We start from the raw sequence: 16,272 nt of genomic DNA, 5'->3' as shown, positions 1-16,272 counted from the left end.
ATTATACCCCTTGCTCGACCACTTAATTACAACCGGGTCGGGACGCGGATCCTCTTTAACCCGGAAATAGAAGAAATAAAACTCACAGATCTGTTTGTACTCCAGGTTTATAATATTCAGATCTTGTATGTTGTTTGGTTCAAATCAACTTAATAAAATTAAATAAAAACAAATCATCATTTAATTTAGATTTTTCAATATTTTCTCAACGAAATTATAGTAACTAATTATGATTAGTATAGATGGAAAGAATAAAAAATGCAGAAATTATATATATGTAAAGTTGTAAACTAATTTACAGAAAATGTATACTGTATATCCCACATCGACTAAATATTTTGGAATATGGTTCATAACCACTATAAATATATGACTAATATGTTTTGAGTACAAATGAGCAGGAAGTTTGATTTATCAGGTATCCAAATTTAATAGTTTAATTTGGTTCTATATTTGAGCATATTTAAACTTTAAAAAAATAAACATATTATAATATATTTACGTTTTTCAAAAAAGTTTAAGAGATTATAAATATTTAAATTTTTATAGAATGTTTAAATTATTATAAATATTTGAACTCCGTCGAAAGTTTAAAATATTATAATATATTTAAGTCTATAAAATATTTAAGTAATATTTATATTTTTACTCTTAAAAATTTTTAAATATAAAAAAAGTTTGAGTTAAACCCGTTAAAACATGTATTTTTATCAAACTATAAATTAAATTGGTTTTCTACAATTTTGCTGAGATTTGATATATCAATATTAACTTCTAAATAATAACCTAAATATACCTAATCTCACTATAAATACAATGGTTTCCTACCCATTGAAATATCTCAAACTAAAATTTAACAAGCAACTTCTCCTCTTTTGACGACAAACCAAAATAAAAACAAATTCATCCTCTTACAACACTACTATCTGATATTGCGGTGTGTCTATCCTCTTACAAAATTACTATCCGATATTGCGGAGTGTCTATTCTCTTACAAAATTACTATTCAATATTGCGGTGTGTCTGATTCTGTGAAAAACTACATTTTACAAACAACTTACTCTATTAAGATTTCCAATTTACTGTATAACCCAAATATACAAATAAACACTATATAAACAAAGAAAATAAGTCAAAATAAAAAACTACATTACAAAAATACAAATTACAAAAAAATAACTAACAAAATATATAATCTCGTGCTGTAGCAAGAGGTATCACCTAGTATATATATATTAAAACATCATTTTGATTGACTAAATAAGATAATTTAATAAATTTTGTGTTGAAAAGAATTAATCATTAGCATAGACCTCATCCCATGGCAACTATTTTTTAGTTAGGAACCACAAAAAAACTACAAATTTGGTTAATAGCCGCGATAGTTACACGTTCTAATATATATATATATATATATATATATATATATATATATATATATATATATATATATATCCATTTAACATCCTTTGTCCAAAAAAAAAAAGATAAAATAATGTCCACTTAACATCCACATTATCTTTAATTCAAGCAAAACGCGATGGCGTATGTATATTTTCATTTCACACTATGTAAATGAATAACTTCAAGTCGTTGCAAAAAAAGACATATTATCATATTTGTGAATTTTCTTTTACCAAGTATTACATTCTAAAAAGAAAATAGGTAACAAGTAGCAGGGACCATCAGTCCATCACGCTTACGCAGTCGTGCTCGTAGGTAAAAAACATTCTATTTTTATCTGTAAGAATAGGAACGTATCTTCCACATATAGACCCTTTTTTTCTTTTCTTTTTTCCTTTTTCCTCCGAAATTTTATGTCATTTTTTGTTATTTTGTTATTTTAACTCACAAAGATTTGATACATAGAACATAAAGAAAAGTGGAGAAACGTGTGCAGTGTGATTTAATTTAAAGATGTGTCTTGGCATCACTGAATCACTAGAAACTCCCAAATCATATTATCATAAATAATAAATTCATAAGTCATCCTCATCGACTCATTATTACATAATGATTTTGTTTTTAATATTTCTCATTATTATCTTTTATTATTATCACATAGAATAAATAACTTGTTCTAGGAAATCTCAAACTTCAAAAAGAAGTATAAGGAACACCACAAGCCTCCAACGTTTTATGAGCGTTTGGAGACCTAACGTACGAACCACACAGCGGGTTTTTAATGTAGGAACACAAACAAGTTTTCTGCTCTTTGAGTTTCGTGCAACAGTCTGTAGATGGTGCGTGTCCTGATGTCATTGCTGGTAAGCATGAACTAAGTCCCATCGCAGAACACTTAGCATTAATCACTTCTTTTCCGGAACCTTCGACCACGGTTGCTCTGGTCGGAATTGGAGACATCATGGCACCAATCGCGAACACAATGAACACAGCTGCCGTGAACTTCATGTCTTTAAAAGCTTAATTCACTTTTCTAAACTCTCAAAAGTTTTTTTTTTTAAAGTGTATTTGAGAATTTTTAAGATGGTGGTTGTAACTTGTAACGGACGAGATTGCAAGAATCTTGTCTCATTTATTATAAAACTTTCCATACATTTGTCCCTCATGCATAAATGACGTGACATATCAAACAAATGCTCAGAAATCTGTCGAGCTTATCTAGGTATGTTAAAATATACATAGTTTTTTTTTTCTTTTAACATCTAAAGTATACATAGTTTATTGGCTCATTACGAGTGGAATTGTCTTTTTATAAATATTATATAGGTACGGTATTTTTAGAAGTGTCTTTTTAGCTGTCGAAAAAGAAAAAAGGGAAAATAGTCTATCTAAACATATTTATTGAAAAAGTTAAACAAGTCTAATTGATGTACCCCATTTTAAATTTATTCATTGAGTGAGTGTTAACAAAAATAAATGACTATCTATTTAGACCACTTTGTGTCAATTGTTGTATTTTTATTAAAATAGGTATACTTTTAGAAAAGTAGTCTATTTAGCTGTAAAAAAAATTAGTCTATTTAAACATATTTATTGAAAAAATTAAGTACGTCTAACTGGAGTATCCCATTTAATTTTATATATTACTTTTTATCAAAATATTTAAATAAACAATTCTAATGAATATATATGAACAATCAATCAGATTAAAATGTTATATAGTTTACGAGTAGGAAACTTAAATGAAGTTAAACATAAATAACAAGTAGGCTGCCAATCATAAAAGAAGTTCAAAAATTGTAAAACGGAAATATCTGAGGCCGGGTTCGAACCAGGGACCTCTAGTGTGTGAGACTAGCGTGATAACCGACTACACCACCGAGACGATTAGATAAAGTTTTGGAAAAGAATTATTTATAGATTCTCTGAAATCTTACACTAGTATGAAGTAACGGCTGCCCATCGGCTTCTGTAACCAGAGGTCTAGCTAAACCACCAGCAGACAGGACCATTATTAATAAGGTCAAAATAAGCATCTGCTATATATAGAGATCTCCAAAGGCCATGTTGTTACCTCTGATCAAATCCAATAAATCAAAATTCTCCACATGTCATACAAGAAGGCAACAATATTTGACAATTCCTGATGAATCACTTCGATATCACAATCCGAAAAACAGAGCAATCAACCAAATTTTAAGGGTAAAACGATCAAAAATTCTTTGAAAACGTAATTCAACAAATAACACTTACTGTCTTTCCTTTCACAGTCCTCCTTAAATGGGTCTGTGGTTATTTTGAGGGTGATACCTAGCAATTTTTACCTTGTATTGAGGGTTTGTTAGACAAGCAGCTCTAACTCGTTGTTTTGTTACTTCTTTCCTTGTTGCAGAAGTCGTAGCTCTCAAGGCAATTTTGGAAACTGCTAATGGATGAAGAGATTGCAAGACTGACAATGTTCAAATTCTTGAGTCACTGTTTTTAATTTATTAACTTTATTCCACGGCAGCCAATTGATAGCCAATTAATAGCTGGTAATCTCTTTCTGCCGTAGTGGTGCTTGATCTAGTAATATAACGGAGATTAATTGTCCATAACAACTTTTGGCCTCTTTCTTCTTCTTATCGTATCTGATCACTCTTCCAGGGCTCGCCACGGACACCCTCCAAAAGTACGTCCCTGGCCGACATACATCACGTAAAGTTTTAAATAAATTTTACATGCAAACCCAAAATGAAAAAAAAAAAAACATAAAGATTGAGTTGTTTCAAAGGTTAATTTTTGCGAAAGCTAACAAATATCGAAGTCTTATAAATCTGTTTCGTAAATGCGTGGATCCTAAATATATGTATAAAGCATAATAAATTAAATACCTGAAATGAAAATGATACTTGTCACTACTATCATTGAAGTAGAAATCATCTTACTCTTCGCCCATGTCCCCTTGGTTGGCAAACATAACTTTACGACCTTCGGCTTCATTGACAATTAACTCGGCCAAGCCTCCCTCTGGTCCAACTTTCATGAGCCCCAAGTAACCATCGCATATGTACAATTCTCCCGTTTTCTTTTCGAAAGTAAGTCCCAATGGCCTTCCACAAGTAGGCACTACTTTATGTGTTGAGCAGTTCCCTCTTCATAAAACAAGGTTTAAAAAGTATCATTAGTTATTGAAACCAACAAAAAAAGTATCAGTAGTTAATTTACTTATTTAATCTTTCGGAAAAGCTTACATCTCTCCTCAATATTTTTTTTGGCTTACAAGGTTGGTTTAGACACAACACATGAGTCTCGAGACCTCTAGGGTAATTTTCCCCATCTTGTGTCAGTTTGTAATAAACAGCGTTTTAATTAAATTAAATCAACATGTGAGGAGATGTGTAGGCAAACTCAACCCAGCCGAGATCATCGCCGCACCACTTGAGAATACGCCCGTCCACCATGATGGCAGCATAAGGACCTTCTCCTTGCGCGTCAAACTCAATGCTCTCAGGTCCAACAATTTGAGTTGGAATGGTCTAAGCCCCTGCCAATACATTTTTGGAGCCCTCTAAATTTCCCGGCACAATTGTGGTCCGATACAAGATTATGGACAAAACGACCAGCACAGCCGGAACAACGAACCAACTGGAAATTTTCTGATTAATAGGTATTTTTTCCCCCAAATAAAATATGTTGTTGAGTAGACGAATGTATCACCCAAGCTTATAAAAAAAAAAGAAGAAGGTACGGTTAGTTTAGATTCTTCTTATTGAGTTATTGTTGTGTGGATACATAATTCACACTCAAAAGTTAGTATAAAAGTATCACATACTTTATATATTACTTGAAAAAATTGTTAATTTTCAATTCCATTCTCATCCAAAACACACTTTGCAGAATTTTAATAAAATCAGTTAGTGGCTTAGTGCTGATCGCATATGTATATGTAAACTAAATATACTGGACCCATTTAATTAAAATTATAGTCAAACTTTACATGACATCAATGCGTAGAAGTAAATTTTATGTGAGTTCATATTCAACTTCTATCCACGACAATGAATATGTCAGTTAGTATGTTTTGCAAATCTGTACATGACATAAATGATAGATTTTTTGGTTCTTTTTTTCTTTGAATGAATGTACAATTATATTCAACAAAAAAAAGAGTCCATGTTACATTATGTGCATCCTCATTTTAAAAAAATCTAACCAAAAGACTTTTAGTACTTCTAGTACATTTGGTAGATTAAATATTTGTCAAAAACATAAACATATCCAATTTTTCAACCTATATCTACTGTTTATCATATTATATCTTTGTTACATTTTTTATACATATTTTTAAAAAAATATTTGAATTCATTTAAAATCCAAACTGACGTATAATTTTGTTTAATTAAAAAATTGAAATCCTAATCCTCTTATATCAATTCAAATCGATATTTAAACTCACTTTATAAAAAGTCTACATATTTTATTTCTTGTTTTATTTTTCTAATTTTAATATTGATTTATTTTAAAAATATATTATTACATATATACTATTGTATTTTGATTGGCTAATTAAGAAAAGGTAGATAAGAGATGTTTACCTTTACGAATGAATCCCAAAAATTTTCTTTATGAAACTAACATGTTATGGTGTCATCCTGTCATATATAAAAAAGTCATAACGATAACCAAGGAAAGAAAAGGTGAATTTAAATTAATAGGATGACTTAGATTATTAGGTTAAAAAGGTTGAATGAGCATTCATCCAATTTTTATTGTAAAGAATCCCAAAAAATGATTAATGCTCATTCAACATTTTTACCATTTGAGATGAATTAAGTTATAAGTTGGAGAATAAGTTAGATGAGAAAACTTATTCAACCCATTTAACCAAAAAAGTTGGAGAAATGAAAGAATTATAAAAGAAATTTGTTCAACTCTTTCATCTCCTATTTAGTGGATGAATTATTTGAATGCTATTCAACCAATATTATTCAACTCATCTTTTTTTTTTTCAACTTATTCATCCTTTTGCAACTATTTACATCTCCTAAAACATTAGCAAATGTGCAGTGCGTTTTTTATTCTTAATGGTAAGTTGATTAGTCGGTTTTGTATTTTCATTTTGTTTTATTGATTTATTTATATTTTAAGAGGTAGGTTAAAAACATTAATTACATTATGTATGTGTTATTAATTTATTATCTTAAAATTAAAACCATTCATATCAAATTATCACTCAATAATTCTACAACATATATCAATGTGTTTTGTTGAACAATATATATCTCCAGAAGATGCTATGAACATAACTCTGTATTTGCAACGTCTTCGGCCTTTTTTGTAGATTGGTCGAGTGAGAGTAGTGTTTCGAACGATACTGAACTCCTCTTCGTTTACTGTAACCTTTGAACCATGATTCATATACATATCAATAATATCTTGTGTTTTTGTTGGGGTTTAAGCTTTGTTTTTGCATAGTTTTGTTGCATAATCTTGTCATTCTAGGTTGTTTTAGGAGCATTTGCATCTAGTGTGTTATCTCTCAGGTTCTTGGAGTAATCTCAACACAATTGGAGCATTTGGACTTGTTTTGGTGCAAAGAAGCAAAGAGGAGTGGAATTGGAGAAGTGACAAGGGATCGGGAAGCATACACGACCATCATCAGACAGGACCAGCGGCCAAGCACCGGCCGATGGAACAGTAGACACGCATTGATCGCCACCACCATCGGCCAAGACCATCGGCCAAACGGTGGCCGAGTGAAGAGGAGATGCACTTGATCGCCACCACCAGCGGCCATCCCAATCGGTCAAGAGCTGGCCGATGGAGTTCAGTAAGGGGAAGATCATCAGGAGCAGCAGCCAAGTCATGGCTGATGGAGCCACGCGACTTCACCAATTGGTCAAACCGCCCCCGAAGCCGCCTAAGTCCACACTTGTTTTAGTTTTGATCCGGGTTTTACCCAGTTTGTTTTGGGTTGACCCGGGTTCCCTTCTATTTTCCAATAAATACTCTAACCCTATTAAGGGGAGACTTATCTTTTGTTTAGCAGCCACTTAAGGTTCTTAAGCTTATCTACTCTTGGTTTGTTGAATGATTTAGTACTTCTAAGTTTTTTAATAGCAAATTTCTTCTTCTAATCTCTTAATCTATAATCTTTTATTATGATTTCACAAAGATCAAACTCTTTCCTTTGTGTGATCATGATGATGAGTGAGTAGATCCTTAGAACTGTGGGCTAGGTAGATTAGGGAGATAGATGATTGATCTTTGATGTCTAGGGCTTTATTTATGTGTTTCCTATCTTGTTTAATGTTAATAATGCTAGATAGCCTTGATCAAGCTTGAATCTAGACAATAGGATTTCCATGCCGAGAAGGTGTTTGATGAAATTCCTGAACCAAATTATTCAAGAGCTTTGCATTCCTAGCCAATGGAAATTGATGATTAGGGTGCTTAGTGGTATTTAGACTTTTTTATAATGCATGCTTCCCTTGTGATTGCCTTTGGAAATTGTTGATTATCACTTGATTAGCATAGGAAACTCTATCATGGAAATGGATTGATTTGCATAAGTGTTCTTAGCCATAGGATTGTTCTTGATTGTTGCTTAGACATCTAGGATTGGTTAGCTATCTCCCAAGTCAATAATCTTTCTCAAGGTTCACTTGTTTATTCTTGATTTAATGTTTGTTGCTAGTTGTATTCTGTTTCTTTGAGTTTGCTTTGTTTGAATTGTTTTGTGTTATTTCTTTGAATCAGTTTGTTAGTTAAGTTTGTTACAAAAGAACATTTTCCTGTTTAAGAATAGATTAAGCAACTTTGTGTATTGTTAGTGAGTTGATTAATGCAAATTATGGATTGATAATTTAATTGAAGTAAAACTACTATATCAATTTGGCGCCGTTGCCCATTTGCATTCAATTTGACCATTAGGATTTCAACTTTGCTTGAGCTTATTCATTTACTTTACATTGTTACTTACTTGGTTTGCTTTGGTGTTTTGAATTCTCTTTTGCAAGGTGTATGAACTTGAGAAGTCAAGGCCAAGCCAATTTATTTGAGGCTGTTGAAGACATTCACCGTTTTGAAAGAGAGAATTGCCGGTTAGCAAGACAAGCTATGGACAACAATCCTCCTCCTGCTGCTGTTCATAATGGAAATGACCATCCCAATGATAATAGAGTTCGAAATCATGTTCCAAGACAAGCCCCTCTCATTGGAGCCTATGATGCACCAAATGTCAATGGATATAGAACTGGTATTAGAGCTCCACCAGTTGAGAACAATCAATTTGAGATCAAGGCCAGTCTTATAGACATGGTGCAAAGATCAATATTTCATGGTTTGGCAATGGAAGACCCCCTTGATCACTTGGATCAATTTGATAGGTTTTGTGGGACTGTTAAAATCAATAGTATCTCTGAAGATGCCTTCAAGCTACGCCTCTTCCCATTCTCTCTTGGTGACAAGTGTAACAACCCGTCCCACGGACCCCACTAACCCCCCGCTAGCTGCCCCAATGGACCGTCCGTGGACCCTGCTAGGCCCTCGCTAGCCGTCCAAACGGACCCCAAGCTGGCCCTGCAGGGCATCGATCCTAACCCATCACTGTGGATATCCCAATCCACCAGTAGGTTATTGGTGCATCAGGCGTTCCTCGAACCCTGGTCCCCACCCTTTAACAACCTTCCCAGAGGACAAGCTGTCACCAGTTGACTTTTTTATGTGACAACCCGTACCATGGACCCCACTAGCCCCCCGCTAGCTGCCCCAACAGACCATCCATGGACCCTTCTAGCCCCTGCTAGCCGTCCCAATGGACTCCAAGCTGGCCCTGCAGTGCATCGATCCTAACCCATCACTGTGGATATCCCAATCCACCAGTAGGTTATTGGTGCGCCAGACGTTCCTCGAACCCTAGTCCCCACCATTTAACAACCTTCCCACAGGGCAAGTTGCCACCAGTTGAGCTGCAGATCTACTCGTGGATTGGGATATTCACAGTGATGGGTTAGGATCGATGCCCTGCAGGGCCAGCTTGGAGTCCGTTGGGATGGCTAGCGGGGGGCTAGCAGAGTCCATGGATGGTCCGTTGGGGCAGCTAGCCGGGGGGGGGGGGGTAGTGGGGTCCACGGGACGGGTTGTCACAACAAGGTTCACATTTTGGAAAAGAATCTGCCTCACAATGCCATTACCTCCTGGGATCAATGTAAGAAAGCTTTCCTATCCAAATTCTTCTCTACTACAAGAACAACAAGACTAAGGAATGAGATATCAAACTTTGCTGAAAAAGGAAATGAGAGTTTTTGTGAAGCATGGGAAAGATTCAAGGGGTATATCTCTCAATGTCCACATCATGGTTTCTCCAAAGAGTCACAATTGAGTACACTCCATAGAGGAGTCTTGCTTAAGTATACAATGCTTCTTGATACAGCAAGCAATGGAAACTTCTTGGGCCAAAATGCAGAACAAGGGATGTTGTTTGTTGAAAATCTTGCTCAAAGTGATGGGAACTATGGAGAGGATTATGATAGAACTCCAAGAGATCATTCTGATATGAATGAGCAGCACTGCAAGGAGATCAAAGCATTGAATGACAAGATGGATAAGATGCTTATGGCAAATCAAAAGCAAGTTCACTTTGTCAATGAATGTGAACTTTATCAAGAAGGCATGGAAGCTTGTGTTGAAGGTCAAAAGGAAGTCAACTATGTAGGTGGCCAAGGGTATAACAAGTTCAATCCTAATTACCACAACCACCCTAACCTCTCTTACCTCAGCAACAAATGAATGCACCACATCCTCAAAGTCAAGTAGATGACACAAATGCTCTACTAAGACAACTCCTAGAGGGACAAGGAAGAGGTGCCATTGAACTTGCCACAGAAATGAAAGCCATGCACAACAAGGTTGAAAATGTCTATGGTGAGTTAAATGCTAAGATTGAGAGGTTGCAAACACAAGTCCAAGGACAAGGTTCCTCATCATCAACAAGACAAATGGGTTCATTACCAGGGAAACCTGAACCAAACCTAAAGAGTTCATCAATGCCATCATGTTGAGAAGTGGTAAGCAACTACCTATTAATGAGCTCAATAGGGACATTGAGCCTAAAGGAGGGGAGGCAGTGGTTGAAATTGAGGATGAAGATGAGTTGATATTGAAAGACTTGGGTAAAGACAAAGAAGCTGAAGAAGTTGTGGTTGACAAAGGGAAGAGTAAAGTAGTTGAGGAACCAAAGCAAGACAAGTCCATTGATGCAGTTTTCAAGAAAAGTAAAGGTGTTGCCAAAGAAACTCTATTTGTGCCTCCACCATATAAACCAAGATTGCCATTTCCTGGTAGGTTTAAGAAGCAACAAGTGGAAAAGTATAGAGCTATGTTTGATGCACAAATGAAGGATGTTGCTATTACAATGCCTATCATAGATGCATTCTTGCTGAACCCATCATACAACAAGTTCCTCAAGGATGCATTTTTGGAGAAGAAGAAAGCTCTGCAAGGAATGGTCATCTTAACTCATGAGTGTAGTGCTATTATTCAAAACAAGGTAGTAGCAAAGAAGCTTGAATATCCTGGTAGCTTCACTCTCCCTTGCACATTGGGACCTTTATCTTTTAGCCATTGTTGGTGTGATCTGGGGTCTAATGTGAGCTTGATGCCTCTCTCAGTTGCCAAAAGACTAGGTTTCATTCACTACAAGAAGTGTATGATCACCCTTGTTCTTGCGGATAGGTCAGTTAGAACACCAGTTGGAGTGCTTGAAGACTTACCAGTGATGATTGGCCATTTTGAGATCCCAACTGACTTTGTTGTGCTTGAAATGGATGAAGAACCAAAAGATCCACTTATCTTGGGGAGACCATTTCTAAGAACTGCAGGAACAATGATTGATGTGAAAAGTGGGAAGATTCAATTGAATTTGGGAAAGGAAGCCTTGACTTTTGACATCAACAAAGTGATGAGGAAGCCTACAATTGATGGTCAAGTTTTCTACATTGAGAAGATGGAAGCTTTAGCTGATGAGCTTTTGGAGGAATTGGCAATAGAAGATGAGCTCTAAGCACTTTGACAGTTAAACAAGGAGAGTTTGGTTTGCTAAAGGAAGATAGTGAAGGGTATGGAAAGATCCTTGACTTTCACAAACCTTCTAATGATGATGGAAGCTTCCTTGAGTTAAAAGAGCAAATGGTGTGTTCAGTTGAAGTAGACTCAAATGAAGATTGGAGTGAGCTTAAAGCACCCAAGATTGAACTTAAACCACTCCCTAAGGGGCTAAGGTATGCTTTTCTAGGTAAAAACTCTACTTATCCTGTCATTATCAATGAAGAACTTAATGAACAAGAAACTGTTACTCTTCTAGGTAAATTAAAAAAGTATAGGAGAGCCATTGGTTATTCACTTGATGATATTAAATGAATTTCTGAAACTTTTTGCATGCATAGGATTCATTTAGATAATGAATCAATGACTTCCATTGACAAAGAAGGTTAAATCCTAACTTAAGAGATGTGGTGAGGAAAGAAATTCTTAAATTCCTTGATGCTGGTATCATATATCCTATATCAGATAGTACATGGGTTTCACCTGTACATGTGGTGCCAATGAAAGGAGGAGTTACAGTTGTTAAGAATGATAAAGATGAGTTAATTCCTACTAGAACTATAACTGGACATCGCATGTGTATTGATTATAGGAGACTGAATGCTGCATCTATAAAATATCACTTTCCTTTACCATTTATTGATCAAATGTTAGAGAGGCTTGCTAGTCATACTCATTATTGCTTTCTTGATGGTTATTCTGGTTTCTTTCAAATCCCCATACATCCCAATGATCAGGAAAAGACTACTTTCACATATCCTTATGGTACTTTTGCTTATAGAAGGATGCCATTTGGATTATGTAATGCTCCAACTACTTTCCAAAGATGCATGATGTCAATTTTTTCTGATCTAATTGAGGATGTTGTGGAGGTTTTCATGGATGACTTCTCTGTCTATGGAGATTCTTTTTCTGTTTGTCTTTCTAATTTGTGCAGGGTCTTAAAGAGGTGTGAGGAAACAAATCTGGTCTTGAATTGGGAGAAGTGTCACTTCATGGTGAAAGAAGGAATTGTGTTGGGGCATAAGATTTCAGAGAAAGCCATTGAAGTTGATAGAGCTAAGATTGATGTGATGACCAATCTAGCACCACCAAATTAAGTCAAGGGGATAAGAAGCTTTTTGGGCCATGCTGGATTCTATAGAAGGTTCAATAAAGACTTCTCAAAGATTGCTAGACCTCTTACAAGATTGTTGTGTAAGGAAGTTGAATTTGAGTTTGATGAGGAGTGTCTTCAAGCTTTCAAGAAGATAAAGGAAGAGTTGGTTAGTGCTTCAATAGTTCAAGCTCTAGACTGGAATTTGCCATTTGAAATCATGTGTGATGCTAGTGATTATGCAGTTTGAGCAGTGCTTGGTCAAAGAAAAGATAAGAAGCTTCATGTTATATACTATGCAAGTAGGACTTTGGATGAAGCTCAAGTCAAGTATGCTACAGCAGAGAAGGAGCTCCTTGCTATTGTTTTTGCATTTGAAAAGTTCAGGTCACACTTGGTTGGTTCAAAGGTAGTTGTTCACACTGATCATGCAGCATTGAGACATCTTTTAGCAAAGAAGGATGCTAAACCAAGGCTGTTGAGATGGATATTGCTACTTCAAGAGTTTGATTTGGAGATTAAAGACAAGAAGGGTATTGAGAATGGAGTAGCTGATCATTTATCAAGATTAAGGATTGACAATGAAATTCCAATCAATGATGCATTTCCTGAAGAGCAGATAATGGCAATTCAACTCCTTGACAAGAGCCATGAGACTTGGAAAAAGCTTGGAGAGGTCATGAGGTTGGAAGAGAATGGTCCTTGGTATGCTGATTATGTTAATTATCTTGCTTGTGGTCTAGAGGCACCAAATCTGGTTGGTTATGCTAGAAAAGAGTTCTTTAAGGACATCAACAACTACTAGTGGAATGCACCATACCTTTACACTCTTTGTAAGGATAAGATTTATAGAAGATGTGTTGCCAAAGAAGAGATAAAAGGGTTAGTAGTAGCCTATGGAGGTCATTTTGCTACATTAAAGACAGTCACAAAGATTCTTCAAGCTGGTTTGTGGTGGCCAACTATGTTCAAGGACACTCAAGAGATTATCTCCAAGTGTGATTCATGTCAAAGAAAAGGAAACATCAGTAGGAAGAATGAAATGCCACAAACTCCTATCTTAGAGGTTGAAATGTTTGATGTATGGGGTATTGACTTCATGGGACCATTTCTGATGTGATCACGGGTTCGACCCTCTGACCAAGACGCCCGAGACGTCCCGGACGGCTCCGAGATGCATGACCGAGAAGCATCGGACATGGACAGAACGCCTATCTCGAACGCGGCCAAGGCACCGGCGACCCTCCCAGGAGCCTCAACGCGACCAAGGGAGCTCCAGCAAGACGACCAAAGAAGAATCAACTTGGAGGAACAAGACAAAGTCACCTCTTGAGTATTTCAAGGCCGAGCTTCAACCTACACACAAAGGACCCAAGTTTAGCATCACCACTTAGGCACATTGAGCCGCGACCAGCTTTGGGAAGCTTGAATTGAGTGTCTTCACCATCACGCTAGTGTGAAGACATCCCTAAGCCATTAGAAGGAGCTGTACTCTTTTTCCTACTTTGGGTTTGTCCCAATGTGTTTACCAAAGAGGTTTTAACGAGGCAGCAAACTCTAGTGCATCTCCACTTCGATCCCACTTGGCTCATGACTTGGAAACACTTATTGACATGCTTAGGAACCAAGGAAGTGAAGATTCTATCCACGTTCAGCCAATGACGTGGCCACCCTATCCCCTTCCCTTCTTTTCTTTTGAATTTCTTCTAGATCCCTCTATGTCCGTTAGATTGGTCTTTGCTTTGCTTTATCTTTGCTTTTGCTTTTGCTTTTTGGCCATGTGTATGGTTTAGATCATGGCCAAGTCTCTAGGGTTTTAGAGTATCCTTATGTAAGCCTCACTATATAAAGGCATCAAACCTCAATGTAGAAGGCAGACTTGAAGTATTGAATTAAATTTCACAAGAGAGAATCTTGTTCTTGTCTCGCCTCTCTCCTTAGTCCAAGTCCGGGACTTGACTACTGAGAAATCCTAGCCGATCTCGAACCGGGTTCGACATCGACTGGTTGACCGTATCACGGGCCGAGCCATCTCCCGTGTGTCGTCGCATCAAACCACCTTCGTGTCCATCTCTACCTGTATCATGTCCGGTTCCTACCGCTCGTTGTACTTCCGCTTCGACTCCACCTTCCTTATCGCATCACCGAGAATCCTTACCGCATCACCGAGGATTCTTACCACCTCACCGAGAAGCACTTCCGTGTTACCGAGAGCCGTTTTCGCAGTTTACCTTCAAACTCTGGAAACCGATTTCTGCATCGTCCGTACCGCAACCGAGACTGCTCGACCGAATCCGAGACCAAAGGCCGGATCTCTCAATCTGCTCGTTTGTTTCAGCTCATCTCTCGCTTCCACCGTTTGTTTCCTCTCTGGATTCAAATCTCCGAGCCTTGTCCGAGGAAAGCCTCATCTAGTTTCCTCGGCCCAAGAGAGTTTCGTTCCGTCTGTACGCAGCGACCGTCCGTCCGTGCGACTCGGTAGACGACCGCGTCCGGCGGTCACATCAATTTCCTTCTTCATATGGTAACAATTACATACTTGTGGCTGTTGATTATGTCTCTAAATGGGTGGAAGCCATAGCTAGTCCTACCAATGGTGCAAAGGTAGTGTTGAAGTTGTTCAAGACAATCATTTTGCCAAGGTTTGGTATTCCAAGAGTGGTCATTAGTGATGGAGGAAAACACTTTGTTAACAAGGTCTTTGAGAGTCTTCTTAAGAAGCATGGAGTGAAGCATAAGGTTGCTACACCTTACCATCCCCAAACTAGTGGTCAGGTTGAGATTTCAAACAGGGAAATCCAGTCAATTCTTTAGAAAACAGTTGGTATCACAAGGAAGTATTGGGCAAAGAAGTTGGATGATGCTCTATGGGCATATAGAACTGCCTACAAGACACCAATTGGAACCACACCATTCAACCTTCTCTATGGAAAGTCTTGTCATTTGAATTAGAGTATAAAGCAATGTGGGCAGTTCTCTTAACTTTGATATCAAGAATGCTGTTGAGAAACGCTTGGTGCAATTGAATGAGTTGGAAGAGATCCACCTTGAAGCTTATGAGAGTTCAAATATCTACAAGGAGAGGACAAAAGCATTCCATGACAAGAGAATTCTTCCAAGGGTTTTCAAGGAAGGAGATTTGGTGTTGCTGTTCAATTCCCGCTTGAAGCTATTCCCGGGAAAGCTCAAGTCCCGCTGGTCAGGACCGTTCAAGATCAAGGATGTTAGACCTTATGGAGCCTTGGTGCTGCTAAACAAGGCTGGAAAAGAGTTTGTGGTTAATGGACAGAGGTTGAAGCACTACTTAGCCAATGAATTCATTGAGGAGGGAACAACTGTTTCTCTCTCAGAACCTCTAGACGCCTAAGCGGTGCGGTAACGTCAACCTTAGAGAGGTAAAACAAGCGCACTTGGGAGGCATTCCCATGGTATCCTTATGTAAATATCATATACATTTCTTTTAGTATGTGTGTTTAAGGTTTTGTGTTTTTGAGTTTTGAACAATAGGAAGTTTGGGAGACTTGTGTGAACTTGGTGTTGAACAGATGAAGCATGGCTGATTGAGACTCATGGGTGTAAAGCAGGTCTTCGATCGCGACCATGAGCGGGCAAGAGATGCGGCCAAACCGTGCCGGCGTGATTCCATCGGTTCAAGACCATAGGCCAAGTCGTGGCCGTGTGCGACT

General features: G+C 37.1%; 1 protein-coding gene, 2 non-coding genes and 2 pseudogenes across 3 annotated transcripts; 1 reads left to right on the top strand and 4 right to left on the bottom strand.

Annotated features, from left to right (window-relative positions):
* Positions 1-1,938: 1,938 nt before the first annotated feature.
* LOC104733037 (non-specific lipid-transfer protein 2 pseudogene) lies at positions 1,939-2,522 on the bottom strand (annotated as a pseudogene).
* A 693-nt stretch (positions 2,523-3,215) lies between these two features.
* Positions 3,216-3,289, bottom strand: TRNAV-CAC (transfer RNA valine (anticodon CAC)). Its single transcript has one exon. It is a non-coding gene; the product is annotated as a tRNA-Val (tRNA).
* A 460-nt stretch (positions 3,290-3,749) lies between these two features.
* On the bottom strand, positions 3,750-5,057 carry LOC104733038 (protein STRICTOSIDINE SYNTHASE-LIKE 9 pseudogene; annotated as a pseudogene).
* A 4,585-nt stretch (positions 5,058-9,642) lies between these two features.
* LOC147932980 (small nucleolar RNA R71) lies at positions 9,643-9,749 on the bottom strand. The gene has a single exon (XR_015576736.1). It is a non-coding gene; the product is annotated as a small nucleolar RNA R71 (small nucleolar RNA).
* A 1,825-nt stretch (positions 9,750-11,574) lies between these two features.
* Positions 11,575-12,590, top strand: LOC147932979 (uncharacterized). The gene is made up of 3 exons (XM_087477240.1): positions 11,575-11,749; positions 11,956-12,139; positions 12,428-12,590. The coding sequence occupies exons 1-3, from the start codon at positions 11,575-11,577 to the stop codon at positions 12,588-12,590; spliced, it is 522 nt and encodes a 173-aa protein (XP_087333366.1).
* The last annotated feature ends 3,682 nt before the right edge of the window (positions 12,591-16,272 follow it).

This window comes from Camelina sativa, chromosome 12 (genome assembly GCF_030686135.1).
Source record: "Camelina sativa cultivar CO46 ecotype springtype chromosome 12, ASM3068613v1".
Taxonomy (NCBI): Eukaryota; Viridiplantae; Streptophyta; class Magnoliopsida; order Brassicales; family Brassicaceae; genus Camelina; species Camelina sativa.
The sequence above is the reverse complement of the archived record's forward strand: the minus strand, read 5'-3'. Positions and strand labels throughout refer to the sequence as shown.